The sequence below is a fragment of the Harmonia axyridis genome, chromosome 6, assembly GCF_914767665.1.
Source record: "Harmonia axyridis chromosome 6, icHarAxyr1.1, whole genome shotgun sequence".
NCBI lineage: Eukaryota > Metazoa > Arthropoda > Insecta > Coleoptera > Coccinellidae > Harmonia > Harmonia axyridis.
Genome location: NC_059506.1, coordinates 4430842 through 4446130, shown reverse-complemented (window position 1 = coordinate 4446130; position 15289 = coordinate 4430842). Strand labels below are relative to the sequence as shown.

Here is a 15289-nt window from a genome sequence, read left to right as displayed (position 1 = left end):
CTATTTGCAAGCGTTGTTCAGGCATAAGTGATGAATTGCCAAACCAAACTGAGAATAAATCACTTGACAGCTGTTAAATCGGTCGCCAAAAAACACTCGTTATATCGGAGACTAGTCCAAATCCAATGTCAATTAAAAGCGACTTGTGAAATGGAAAAAGTAATCAACTATTTCGGAATCAAACCCAGAGTATCACACTAGGTTATTATTTATTTGAAATGTGGGAAATCTAAAGAAGCTACCGTATAGCGAAACAATTGTGTTTTAAATAATGAAATTGTGGAAATTAAAATAACTAGTATTTATTATTCAGATGGGATAATTCAAAAATTCCAGGAAAACACTGGCGCCGCTGAGTCAGAAGCTTTCAAGTGTGTTTAAGTTTAGTGATAAGCTGAATAAATTTCACTGATTAAGTTGAAACATACTTAGAGGGTTCTCGAATAAGAAGTTCCATTTTCAATAGCCCGCTATCTGGGCAGTTGTCACTATTGAAACTGTCATCTTTTGAATTTCGACAAGTGGAAACTACGCCCAGGGCCGGCGTTTCAGGCGCCTCTTTTCGATGGGAGGCAATTTAGCCCAGTTTGTGGCCGCCCTTTCATATCTCTGAAAAAATATAGTCTTGATTCTTAAAAATAACAAATAACATGCAACGGTATAGACCCCTCTTGACACAAGAACTCAAGTCGGTCGATCACCAGCAACGTATCTGATTCTGATTGGGTTCTTGAAATGCATCATAATGATCCGGATTTTCATCGAAAAATATTCTTCAGTGATTAGGCCTTTTTGCTCCTTGAAGGCTAATAAGCGGAATTGTCGCATTTGGGGCTCGGACTGTCTAAGAATAATGGACTAGTTTAGTGATGTTGATAATACTATATTTGACACGATAGAATTAAAATATAGAGCAAAACTGATAAATCAGTGAAAAAATTTTGAAAATCCATCAATAAATGACTGAGAAATAAATCATTTAAATTTACGTATTTTAGCGCGGAACGTCTTTGGTCTCAGACTCGTCTGTGACGTCACGCCACTTGCCTGTGATCGCTACACCATAAATTACGTTTAAATACTTAGCCGCGCCAAGGCTCTCGCGCCGTTTGTAGTTGTACAGTGTAGTTTTAACTCGAATTTTGTTTTTATGTCACCATAATGGAAGAAGGCTTCGTGAAAGGACAAAGTTATTTTTACTCAATAACTTATTTCAAACCAACTTACACCTTAGTATTTTTATTATCAGAAATAGACAGCTAGTACTGATAGGTACTTACATCAAAATGATCTTCACACACATATGATGTAGTTTTAGGTATAATTAAGTCATGCCTCATTAATTTGCACCACTTCTTCCTTTGATTCATGTCATTTGGTACATGAAAAAACAATTTATTGGGGTTTTCAATTGTCGTGCTTGCACACATAGGCACAATACAATATTTGTAGGATTTTTTTTTATTTCAGCCATCGTGTAACGAACAAAACACGACACGAACGGCACAAGTTATTGTACACCAATGAATTCGTAAGCACTCTGCGAATACCAGTCGCCTCGTGTAAGTGGCGTGACGTCACACACTAGACGCTGCGTACTATGAAATTATTCTTCCAAGCGCAACTTCGAAGTCCCATAACTTTTTCATTCCTAGAGATATTTCAATGATTCCACCACATTTTTGTTTCATTTTACTTAAATTTTTAGAATTAATTAATTAATCCTTAACAAAAAAATGAAAACTAGTCCATTGTTGAAAAGCCTCGTCATTTTCAATGTGTTACTGTTTGGTGCGGTTTTTGGGCTGTTGGTGTGACTGAACCTTACTCATGTGAAAATGAGTGTGAAGCAACTGTTATATTGGACTACCGGGCTATGATTGATGATTTTCTATGGCCGGAATTGGGAGATATTGAAGGGATGTTTATTTCCAACAAGACAGCGCTACGTATCATAGAAGCAACTAAACAATAGGTAGTTTGCAGGAAAAGATTCATGGTTGTGTTATTTCTCTGAGAGATAATCACAACTGGCCACCGAGATCTTGTGATTTAACACCTATAAACTTTTTTATTTGGAGCCGCGTAAAAGATAAGGTCTATGACAATGCTCCGCAATCGATTCAATAGCTTAGAGATGGAATTCGTGAAGTTATCGAGGACATACAGCAGCAAATGTGCGAATTGGTCATGGAAAATTTCATGAAAAGGATTTGGTGCTGAAATTGTAGCTGTAGCGGCTATTTGGCTGATATTGTTCTCCATCATTGATGAAATACCTTCCTCTTAACAATGAAATAAAACATCCATTGTTTTCTCTCGAAATATACCAATAACGATTTTACGCGATGTTTCATCCAATCATCATAAAAAAAACGAGAAGTGACTTTTCATAGCTCGCTTTCAATTATCAGCCTCGCTACGTTCGGCGGAAAAACACAAACTCTCAATGAAAAGTGACTCCTTGGAAATAGTTATTTATAATACAAGTGCAGAAGGCATTGCTATTCTTCCACGAGTTCAAAATTCAAAAACGAGCCACGAAGTGGCGAGTTTTGGAATGAACGAGTGGTAGAATGAGCCTTCTGTACGAGTATTATACATTATTTTCTCTGATTCATTGCATTTTCATTGAAATTAATTAAATATTTCCATAAATATATTTTAGTGATTTTTGCATTGAAGAATGTTGGTTGGCAGAAGTGATTTCTTCAAGGCAAATTGATGAATTGACAGAGAAAGCCGTGGCGGAAAGTACGGAGTACCAACATAGAATAATAAAATATAACCATGAAAACTGTGCGTTTCTGATATATTCTCGCACGATTTTGTTCTACAAGATGTGGAAGAATGAACGGAATAACCACAGAATTAGAGAAACAACATACATATGCATACAACTTTGCTTCCGCCGTTTTTTTCGAAAATCGAGGCTTTATTGTACAAAACAGTTTATACCTTTATGATTCGAAGTATCGTTCATCGCTAGCCACTACATTCTCCCATCCTTCGGGCAGCGTACAGATCCCTTGTTGAAAAACTGGTTATCTTTTGAAGCGATCCACGAATCAATCCAATTTTTTACTTCTTTATAAGACCAGAAGCGCTGACCAGCCAGGCCGTGTGCCATTGATCGAAACAAGTGAAAGTCCGAGGGAACAACGTCTAGACTGTCTAGAGAATACAGCGGGTGGGGTAGACCTTCCGATTTCAACGTTTCCAAGTATGTCTTGATCACTTTCGAAACATGGGGTCGAGCATTGTCATGCTGTAAAATCACTTTGTTATGTCTCTCGTTGTATTGTGGCCGTTTGTCTTTCAATACTCGGCTCAAACGCATTGATTGCGTTCGATAACGATCGCCTGTGATGTTTCAATCGGTTTTAACTACTCATAACTACGTCGAGCTGGTTCCACCAAATACTGAGCATGACCTTAAAACCGTGAATATTCGGTTTGGCCGACGACGTAGAAGCATGGCCGGGATATCCCCATGATTTTTTGCGCTTGGGATTATCGTTATGAACACATCCAGTCACAATGCGCTTCAGAAATCACTTCCGTCTTTGCTTTACAAGCAGCTGCTCACAAGCAAACAAACGCCGTTCAATATATCTCGGCTTCAACTCGCACGGCACCCAATTTCCTTGTTTTTGAATAATTCCAATGACTTTCAGGCTTTTTGAAATGGCTTGTTGAGTCACTCCCAATGATCCTGCCAATTCTTGTTGCGTTTGCCACGAGTCTTGATCAAGTAATGCCTCCAATTTTTCATCTTCGAAAATCTTCTCTCTTCCACCTCCATGCTTATCTTCGACTTCAAAATCACAGTTCTTGAAGCGTTAAAGCCACTCTCAGCACGTTCTTTCACTCTAGCGGCATTATTTCAGGTATTTTAGAGCATTCGATGAGCCTCAGCCGCATATTTCTTCATAATTAAGCCGAAAAATTAAACCTCCCGCAAAAGCCGAGAATTTGGCTCGTAAGCTCACATGTTTAATCGAGAATAAGTTTATGATGCAGAAACAAATCGACTAATATTTCAATGGCGTTATGTTTATAAATACCTAAGCTTATTGTATGACATCTACGATCTATTTATTTCGACTACCACTCATCGCTACAGCCATGAATTGCAAAACGGCAAAAGCAAAGTTGTACACCTAATACGAGTCCTAATATTATTTTCTGATAATGATAATGTCAGCCTTCTCAGAGAAATTAGTCTTATCCATGAAAATAGGCACGAAAAAAGGTATACACAATATTGTAATAGCGGTTTACATACAGGGTGTCCCGGGAAGAATGCGACAAACGAATACCATAAATTGAGGTCATCGCCTGAGTGCCTTCGTTTGGGATATACAGGGTGATGTTCATCTTATGAGTGAAATTTCACTGTTGAATAACTCTTTAACTAATCTACCGAATAATTTCAAATTTTGAAGTTTTGTTACCCTTTCCTATCTCCTTCCTCCAATATTTCTGAATTCGAGTGAATCAGATCCGGACTAGGATAATTTCAGACTTTTCCTATTTTCGTGAATATTGGATCACCCTGTACGTGAACATTATGATTTTTTTCCGTTTTCGGAACCACAAAGAATCAATTCATTATAAAAATTCTAAATCTCTGCTTGACACGGTCATACAGGGTGATCAATAAACATTTTCTTATGAGTGAAATTTTTTTAGTTCAATAACTCTTCAACAAATCCACCGAATAATTTTAATTTTTGAAGTTTTGTCGCCCTTTACTATCGCCTCCCTTCAATATTTCTGGAATCGAATAAATCAGATCCGGACTAACAAAATCTTAGACTTTTTCTATTTTCGTGAATATTGGATCACTTTGTACGTCAATATCATAATTTTTTTCGTCTTCGTAACCACAACGAATTAATTCATAATCAACATTCTAAAACTCAGCTTGCCACATACATACAGAGTGACCAATAAACATTCCCTCATGAAAGAAGTACAACCGATTCAAACGAATAAGATAGCGGAATCTGTGAAACAACTATATCATATCAACGTGCTCAAAAATGAATTAAAATGGAGAAATATCATTTTGAACAATATCTGCTGAACTGAAAATATTTTATTTTTGATTCATTGTTTTCAATATCAAATATTTTCAATTTATTTGCTGTTTTTGTTCTATTCTTCATCCAGTTTGTTGATTAAAAGTTTTCTTAAATAATTTGAGGAAAATTTAGGTGAGACATTCGTGAAGGGTGAAGGAAGTTCAATTTTCGAAATAATTCTACCTCGAATTCTACGGATAAATTCAAAATATCTTGAACTATGAAATTTTTTCATGGAGAAATGTTTATTGATCACCCTGAATGACCGTGCCAAGCAGATATTTAAAACTTTCATTATGAATTGATTCTTTGTGGTTACGAAAACGAAAAAGAATCACGATATCAACATACAGGGTGATTCAATATTCAAGAAAATAAAAAAGGGCTTAAATTTTCCTAGTCCGGATCTGATTTACTCGAATTCAGAAATATTGAAGGAAGGCGATAGGAAAGGGTGACAAAACTTCAAAATTTGAAATTATTCGGTAGATTAGTTGAAGAGTTATTGAACTGTGAAATTTCACTCATAAGATGAACATCACCCTGTATATCCCAAACGAAGGCACTCAGGCGATTGAAACCTCTTGATACGGGTCCTCCATGATGACTTTAATTCATGGTATTCGTTTGTCGCATTCTTCCCGGGACACCCTGTATATTCAATGTTCACAATGTAATTCGATTGATTTGGCCTTTTTTATGACATCTGCTATTCTGCGAAATATCAGGGGAATACCTAGGTAGGTATGCAGGTTCTTATAGAAAATAAAAAACCGAAATGCTCCGCTAGATGTGTCTGGCATCGACTGCATACGCCATACGAGAGTAGAATGCACTCTATACACCCCTTATGGTAGCTACCTTTTCAAGTGTTTCGAGTTTCATTATGGCATACGTGGGTGAGAGGGTGGAATAACAAGTTTCCTGGAATTACTCTTATCAAGGTTGCTTTCGTGACGAATTCTAAATGCGGACGTAAAAAGGGAGTAACCGTATTCCAGTAGGGGCAACACATAAAAACAGCGTGACTTTTCTGCATTACTGTCTAATTATTTCCCTTGTTCTTCGAACCGGGTCGATGGTGAGAACGCTACGGATAGGTATATTCGCATTTTCTACCGCAATTTTCCACTTTTCATCACTCTTGACCTGCTGGAAACAGGGATATAATTTTTTGGTTAGGATGTTACACCTATGATCAATATCAGTAGTAGCACCATTCTCATTCTTTGTCATGTAGTCTGGGTTAGGTTTAAGAGGAGTCTATATACCATTTCAGCGATCATCTCATAAATAAGTACGATTTATTTTACTCCAGACATCGATTGATATAAGATTATAATAAGATCCTCTGAACAGGAAAAATTGTATAAAATACAAAAATGAAGAAAGCATTGACATGTCCTATGTGCATAGGCCCTAACACTTTGTTTTCGAATGTATTTCTTGTGGTCCTAAATTTTTCCTATGTTTATACCAATTAATCGAATTTTGAGCCTTTTTTTGAATTATTGTGATGTTTAGTTTTGGCAACATCGCGTATTTTGGGAATATCAAGACATATGTTCTGTTAGATTATTAATGAAATGTATGGTTATCGGAAAAAAAAGTTGAAGTTTAGTAGAATAAAGTTTTCGGTGTTTTATATAACGTTTTTTTGGTTTCATTCACGGACATTTTAAATATATTAAGATTACAGTTCATTATGAGGTCCTTTAACCTGTTCCCTCACATCCTTATACAGTGCGGTGCTGTGTGGAAGCAGAGAGCAGTTTTATTGGTAAGAAAAGAAAAGACTATTATAACATCATTTTATTGGTTCAAATAGGGAAAATGCAACATCGAATATTTATGAATCATTGTTACATATCGAGAAAACAAGCATCAGTTTTACATTTTTCTTTAACTACCAGTGGTCCACCAAAAAAAGTTCTGGAAGAAAAGAGCAGGTACTGTTCCAAAGAATATATCCCTCTGTAGATTTTCAATTGAAATTGGCATATCACGTGATATAAACTCTAAGTTGGAATAACTATGCCAAATTCCAGTTAAATATGTATTTTGTGTTTTGCAGATGCTTTGAAAAAAACTTGAAAAAAAAACTTCAACAGCCATGAAAATAAATCGGTTGCGGGCCATCGTTTCTAGTACTTTTTCTTCTTAAAATTACCAAGGGAGTCTCTTATTTTCGTTATTAACTATAATTCAGGAATATCCTGTATAAGAAAAGAATAACCAAGAATGAAATTGGAGCATGAATAAAGGAACGCTCAAACGCATTTTCATTTGGATATTCATCTTAAATTTCTATGGTCCTAGTCATGCAATCAACATGAAGTTTAAAATAGTTATTACAGATCAAAATAGAATTTTTTATCTCGATCAAATCTGCTGTATTGAAATACCAGAAAAACAAAATTTTCGATTATGCCCATAAACGAACTCAACCGCTGCATTCTTGCAATCCCATTAAAAAAGTTGCCACTCTGTATAATATGACACATGATAAAATTGAATTTGAAAATGGGTCGAATCTTATGGTTTGAGACCATTTCCGTCTCAATATAAGGAAATTACAGACATTGTGACAAAATGATAGGACGGTCTATTCAGGGACGGGCGTCAACTTTTTTACTCAACAAAATGTTTCAATGCTTCGCTTTATAAAACCCTCGATAAAACCGTATTTAATTAAACCTCAGAATCTTATACTCTTTTTCATGAATCCACTATAAATGAGAATCATGTGTTTTATCCATTTCATATGAAAATGTTTAATTCCCAAAACTGCAATATTAAATCTACATAAGGAAGTTCACAAGAATCGGATTAAAAAATTTGTCATTAAATCATCATAAAGCATTAAACGGAAAACCAGCTCACTGATTACTTAATCTGGTTCCGAAGTATTCTAATTATGGTCAAGAGTTCAATTGGAAGATAACTCTGCTAACAGTTGAAACAATTTAAGCATTTTAAGGTCACGTCCCTTAACAACATAACATCATTTCAAACAATGCATTAGTTAGCAGTAATTTAATACCGTGGGGAGAAACAACTACTGAATTGTCTTCAGCCTAACGATGCATTTGTAGGTTCTACTTACTTACATACTTACATAGAGATTATATTATTATTATGTAATACACTGAACAGCAAGGATTAAGAATGTCTCGGTTTATTTTTTCAATAAACTAGAAAGATAAGAACTAAAAAAGCTATATTTGTATATAATTTAGTGCTATTTCACATCGATCCTCGCATAATCAAAGGCTAAAATCCAATTTCAAAGAATTCACTTCTAAAATATGTACAGGGTGGGCAAATAAGCGAGGTAAGCGGCTATATCGCAGGATCCTTTCATCGTAGAGACTTGCGGTAAAAAATTTTACCACTAAAGTTTACAAGAAAACACACTGGAAATTGTTTTGAAGTTCATATCTCTACCGCTAAGGGGCATAATAGCTATCGTCGAGTAGAAAAATGAATTTTACTCGAAAATGTTTCATATAAAGTTGAAAAAACATATCATCACTGTAATCCTTGGAAAATTCTCTACTTTTTGAATTGTCACTTTCGATTTTACGACATCAAATAAGGGTAGGGGAAACGGAGAAATATGACTGATTGAAATGCCTGTAAATTGAGTTTGGATCAACATTTTTGAGCAAATTAGTCTCGTCTGAAAGATAATATCTTGTTGATTAAGGACAAAATATACTCATGATAAATTTGTTTTTGCTGCTTTCGATAGGGGGCGCTTAGTCATACTTTCATTGTTTTGTTCATTTTACTCCGAAATTTCAAATGTAATGATAGGATTTTCTTAACAGAAACAGAAGTTTCATCAAATTTGCATGAAAAAACCTGAAAGTCGCAAAGCGATAGTTTCCGGCGTTCTGAAGTTATGGCCAAAAGAAGATATTCTTCAACTGATGTACTGCGAAAAACCAAATTGTGTCTTTAGGTTCTGACAAAAACAGAAATCCCATCAAATTTGTAACAAAAAACCAGAAGGTCGCAAAGCGATAGCTTTAGGCGTTCTGGAGTTATGGCCGAAAAAAGATATTCTTCAACTGATGCACTGAAAAACTAAATTGTGTCTTTTTTCGGCCATAACTCCAGAACGCCTGAAGCTATCGCTTTGCGACCTTCTGGTTTGTAACAAAAAACCAGAAGGTCGCAAAGCGATAGCTTCAGGCGTTCTGGAGTTATGGCCGAAAAAAGACACAATTTAGTTTTTCAGTGCATCAGTTGAAGAATATCTTTTTTCGGCCATAACTCCAGAACGCCTAAAGCTATCGCTTTGCGACCTTTTGGATTTTTCATACAAATTTGATGGGATTTCTGTTTCTGTCAGAACTTAAAGACACAATTTGGTTTTTCGCCGTGCATCAGTTGAAGAATATCTTTTTTCGGCCATAACTTCAGAACGCATGAAACTATCGCTTTGCGACCTGCACGTATTTTCATGCAAATTTGATGGAATTTCTGTTAAGAAAATCCCAAGGATCACAAGATCTGTGAGAGATAACGCGCAGGACATTTATTTACGTTACTTTCGGAACTATACAAATTGTTATACAAAATGGATAATCCTTTACAAGATGTGATTCACTATGATGTCATTGTTGTCGGTTAAGTTATCCAGATAATGCGTTCTAATCCTACGATACCCCTGTTTTACAGAAATAACATTTGGGTGGTCATGTAACATAATATACAGGATCATTTTCAACATTTTCAAGCATAATGCATTTTATGTTGATCTTCATATTTTCGTAACAACAAATCAAACTAAGTTGAAATTCAGTTTAAACAGGGTGTTAGTGAATATGTGCGACAAACTTCAGGGAGTGATTCTACATAAAAAAAATTATGAAATATTGCCATATACCTAACTTTAGTTCATAAATGCTTCGTTTTCCGAGATAAGAGATATTGTAGTTTATTTATTGCTCTTAATTTTTTTTTGAAAGACAAAAATGGTACGCTATTGGAATATTTCAAAGAAAAATCATTTTTTAATTCCTCGTTCAATTTGTTACAAAAAATCTCTTATGCCTTTTTTCGTATAAGGAGCCGTTTTCTCAAAAAAAAAAAAAAAACATCTAGACGCGTGTAATTTCTTTGATAAATTATTACGTAGTTATTGATAAAGTTAAGATCTTTTATTTTTTGCATGAAAACGGCGCCCCATACGAAAGAATACATGAGAAGTTTTTTTGTCACAAATTGAATGAGCAATATAAAAATGCTTTTTATTTTGAAATATTCCAGTGGCGTGGCGAACTCAAGTTATATGGCAACATGTTATTATTTTTTCATGTAGAATCATCCCCTGAAGTTTGTCGCACATATTCACTAACACCCTGTATAAACTGAATTTCAACTTTGTTTGATCTATTGTTACGAAGATATCAAGATCAACATAAAATGCATTATGCATTATGAAACAGTTTTTTCTATAATCTGCTTGAATTTTCTATGATCCTGATGACACTATCAAAATGAAATTTTACACTAAGCTTGAAATGGTTATTTTACATTTGTAAGCAAAATCTCAACTTGATCGGACTATTGTCACCGAAATATTGTCTATAATTTTTTTTTGTAAATTCGTATAGTCATACGATCAACAAGAAATTGCACAAAGCTAATTATTATTATACATCTTAATGTAAAAGTTCATCTCGAATGAATTCGTAGTTTTCAAATTATGAGGAAAACAAAATTTCGAACGTTATTAGCAGAACCCCTAGTTGTATTTTGCCGATTAATTAAATTAACCGCGACATTCGAGATCCTAACCAACCCTAAAGATTTCAAAAGTGTCTGGAGTTTTCCTTCGAGAGTTATCGTATTTACGGACGGACGATATTGTGCGGGAAATGTCATCGTAACAAAATGATCATATTTATATTATTGTTCACCAGTTTCAGTTGCTTGAAAAAAATTACATTTTCATCTCTATGGATTTTATTTTTGGTTATTAATTCCCATTAACCCCTGCCCGTGAACTCCCTCCTTCCCTGAAAAACCTCCTAGATCCGCCAGTGTGTGACGAATATACATTTCCAATGTATCTCTTTTTGGAAGTTTCAAGTTTCGATGAATTATCAATTCTAATTTGATTTTCTTCAGACCCTTTTAAAAGGTCAATCATTGTCAAAAACAAACAAAACTACCTCAAATAATTGTCCGGGCAGATAATTATTGTTTATCGTTGAAAATATATTTATGGGAACAACATAAAATTCAAATGAAATTTGCAAAAAGAGAATAAGATAATTCTTTTGAACCATTAATTTTGTAATATATGGTAATTAAATCTTCCATCCGGAATTACCTCCAATCAATTAACTTGACTGAAAAGAAAAATTCAAAGTAGAAATCCATATTCAAAAATGAAAATATTTCATTGAATTTTGATATGAAACTGTAATACTACAAATTGTTGCGCCGCAATAGTAACTTTAGGGGTGTGTTTCCAGAAATCAATTCATTTGTCAGGATATTTTAAAGAGCGCACACCTGGATATAGTTCTGTTGAAATTCAATTGAAAAATGCCAACCTATTTGATGCTTTCATCTAATACTTAATGGGTAATATAATGAAACACATCGTTTTCCAGGCATCGTCATCGATTGTCATGAATCAAAAAATTTTATTCCAAGAATTGTCCATCAGGAAGTTCCATTCAGAAAACATCAATGAAAGTTGTAATATTTCAAGGTTTCCTGAACAGAAATATATCAGGATTGAAGAAGAGTAGTTTGTAAACATTTACTCACTTCTCAATTTTGCATATATTTCCAAAACAAAAGACAAGCACAACATACACCCACTAAATCATAACACTCCTCACAAACTGCTGAAAGAAATGAAAAATTTAACTTCCACACACCACTGAAGAGGGCGCTTGAATACCTATCTGTCAGACAATGGTAGCAACGTTAAGAAAATATCCACTTATCTTCAACTTCACCTATTCTGCGTTATTCTTCATTCACAGATAGAATCTAAGTCCAATAATTCATTTCATGCTTTTAGAAAACGAAATTTCAAATACGATCATCAAATATTTCAAAAATTTGCAACTTTCACTTTCAACAGTTGGTTATCATGTGTAAGTGTCATTGAATATGACATTTCTAGAAATTTGGTTGAATTTGCATTGTTGAAAAACTGTAAACTATAAACAATTTTATTAAATTAACATAACAACAGCAATAATTTTCAAATATGCCGAAAGTTAGACGAAGTAAAAAAGCACCACCAGAAGGATGGGAACTAATAGAACCTACTTTAGACGAACTGGAACAAAAAATGAGAGAAGGTAGCTACTGGAATATTCTGTTATTTTTATTATTATTTATTCACTTATTTATGTTTTCCTCTCAGTTGATGTGATAAGTATTTTGAGAAATTTCGATCAGATAACTGACTATTTGCAATAGATACACTGCATTGTGTTTTTACAGCTGAAACTGAATCTCATGAGGGTAAAAGAAAAAATGAGTCTCTTTGGCCAATATTCAAGATACACCATCAGAAATCCAGATATATTTATGACTTATTCTATAGGCGAAAAGCAATTAGTAGAGAATTATATGACTATTGTTTAAATGAAAATATTGCCGACAAAAACCTGATAGCTAAATGGAAGAAACAAGGTTATGAAAATTTGTGTTGCTTAAGATGTATTCAAGCTCGAGACACTAATTTTGGTACTAACTGTATATGTCGAGTCCCAAAAGGAAAACTTGAAGAAGTAAGTGGATTTGAAACAAATTTTTGCCTTTCAAATCATTTTGGAATTTTTCAAACATTCATTTTTTTCAGGGTCGAATTGTTGAGTGTGTCCATTGTGGATGTAGAGGTTGCTCTGGATGAATAGCTATTGAGCTTCTATTTATGGTCATTTATAATTTGATATATGTAAATAAATAATATTAATAAAAGACTTTCTATTGTTCTTCCAAGTACGTACCTATGTTACAGTATAAGTACAGAAGTTTTTGAGGAAACAATGTTAGAATAGGCCTTCTATACAAGTATTGTACATTATTTTCTCTTATCCTCCAATTTTCAATGAAATAAATGGAATAGTTCCTTAAACGTCGTTTTGTGATTTTTGCATCAAAAACGTTGGTTGGCAGAACTGTTTTCTGTATCACAAATTTTACAGAAAATAGGTTAAGTCCCAACATATAATAATGAACTATATGACCATAAAACTGTGTGAAACTTAGATATTTCTGCAGGATTTTATTGCACAACGTATGGCAGAATGAACGGGATTTACCACAAAATAGGAAAAAATAGTTTTCAAATTTTGTGGAGTAAAGGAATGTGGGAATATTTGAAAAGAAAATATCGTTATGTATTTATTAAAAATTTTAAAATGTTTATTCGGAACAGTCTTTAAGATAAACTTTCTAACAAATAAAAAAACAAAAATTAAAAAAAATCCATTGTTTTTTCAACAATAAGGTCTCAAAATAAAACTTTAAATAATGGTATAATTAATGCAACAATCAATATATTACTCTGTTAAACTTTTTGGTATACTTTTTCTAAGAAATGTTTATCACTAGTATTTCATAAGACCTTGTACAAAAATGAGAATATTCAAAACAAATTACATAATTTATATGTAATACAGTTCATCATTGCATGAACATGTCATATGAACAATTTATAAGTGTATACAAATGGAAAAGTTTATTTATCACTATCTATTGTACTTATCTAATAATTTATGTACATAGTTTTAAAAAATGAATATCGAAATCTTCTACATTGATAGCTGAGATTGAGTTTGAGTCCTTCGAGGTAGAGGAGACATCTGCAAAGAAATTTTTCAATTAATAGACTGAAATTAATAATCTAAATGAAATATTTATAATGAAGTAACACCACTGAATTCATACTGTATTTGATATAAAGCAATAATATGAAGTCAGGAACGTTAGGGGGTACCACTGAAATGTCTAGAAAGATTAGATTTTGTTTTGAACTTTTTGAAATAGATCACTTGTTGTATCATCTAGAACTTACCAGAGTTCCGTACGGTTGGCAAAATTGTACAAATTCCCACTATAGTTATGTTTTTCAGTTCTTGTTATTTTACTTTTATTCAAAGCTTAGTTCATAAGGAATAGTTCTAAATAGTGAATAAGGATACTTTTTGTGAAATGGGACCATTTTGTATTTTGTTGACCTTAAAACACCCTGTGTGGTTTGATATAACAGTTTACGATAAACAATGTTTGCGCCATCTGAAAGTCTAGTGATCTCTCAAAATCAGGTAGGCATAAATCTCCTGTTTTGTCCCAAAGTTTTACAGATATAAGTAGACACACCAGAATTTCTAGGCATCTCAGTAAGTAGGTCGTGAAAACTATCAGTTTTTCCTGTCTGAAAGCTACATAACTGAATTTTTTGTTGAGTCACTTTATTGATGAACTTTGTATACACAAAAAATTTTAGTGACATCCAACATATTGATTTTGAAAAATCGGAATTTTCCCAAAAAGATTACATTTTCAATCAAAAGAAAAGTTATTAAAAATCAACTTTCGTGGTAGAAAAAATATAATACACAACTCAGGAGGCAAGTTTCTTGACCAGCCTCAGACTTCATTGCTTGCCCTTGTTACTGCTAAGGTGCAAAGTATGTCCTCGTTTGGTTAGTATCGCTTGTCTTCCTGATAGTGTGAATAACTATCAATCTCCGAATGATAAAATTTCACATGAACATTCCGCATACTTTTTGTCATTGATTTATAAACTTCAGTTTAAAGGTGAGTATTATTTCAATTATATTAAAACATAATTTTATATACCAATCTTATGTATTAGGCCAATTGAAAAGTCCCCGGTCTGATGCACAGATGGCGGTGCTAGTATTAAATCCATACCATTTTTAGTTAGTACCAACTTTAAAACGATAAGTGTCAAAATTTGACAGCAGTCCGACCATTAGTTTGTGAGATATTGCGTTGTGAGTGTAGCTACTTTCGTTATTTGTAAAAAGATGGAAAAAGAAGAATTTCGTTTGCTGATAATGTATTGCTTTTTGAAGGGAAAAAATACAGTTGAAGCAAAATCTTGGCTTGATGAAGAGTTTCCGGGGTCTGCACCAGGGAAATCAACCAGCATTGATTGGTATGCTAAGTTTAAACGTGAAATG

At 33.8% G+C, this 15289-nt stretch overlaps 3 protein-coding genes across 7 annotated transcripts in view; 1 reads left to right on the top strand and 2 right to left on the bottom strand.

Annotated features, from left to right (window-relative positions):
• The window catches only part of LOC123683212 (protein tweety), an 83910-nt gene extending 71885 nt beyond the window's left edge, over nucleotides 1–12025 (bottom strand). For all 4 annotated transcript variants that reach the window (XM_045622116.1, XM_045622118.1, XM_045622119.1 and 1 more), the window contains exon 1: nucleotides 11886–12025. The gene's annotated coding sequence lies outside the window, so the exon portion shown is untranslated. The remainder of the gene's footprint in view (nucleotides 1–11885) is intronic.
• A 193-nt stretch (nucleotides 12026–12218) lies between these two features.
• On the top strand, nucleotides 12219–13050 carry LOC123683214 (protein BUD31 homolog). The gene is made up of 3 exons (XM_045622121.1): nucleotides 12219–12430; nucleotides 12576–12865; nucleotides 12937–13050. The coding sequence occupies exons 1-3, from the start codon at nucleotides 12337–12339 to the stop codon at nucleotides 12985–12987; spliced, it is 435 nt and encodes a 144-aa protein (XP_045478077.1). The 5' UTR covers nucleotides 12219–12336; the 3' UTR covers nucleotides 12988–13050.
• Nucleotides 13051–13476: 426 nt separating this feature from the next.
• LOC123683211 (ubiquitin carboxyl-terminal hydrolase 31) overlaps nucleotides 13477–15289 on the bottom strand; it is a 46507-nt gene continuing 44694 nt past the window's right edge. For both annotated transcript variants that reach the window (XM_045622114.1, XM_045622115.1), the window contains exon 10: nucleotides 13477–13942. In XM_045622114.1, the coding sequence (XP_045478070.1) occupies nucleotides 13892–13942 (51 nt within the window). In that variant the 3' untranslated portion in view covers nucleotides 13477–13891. The remainder of the gene's footprint in view (nucleotides 13943–15289) is intronic.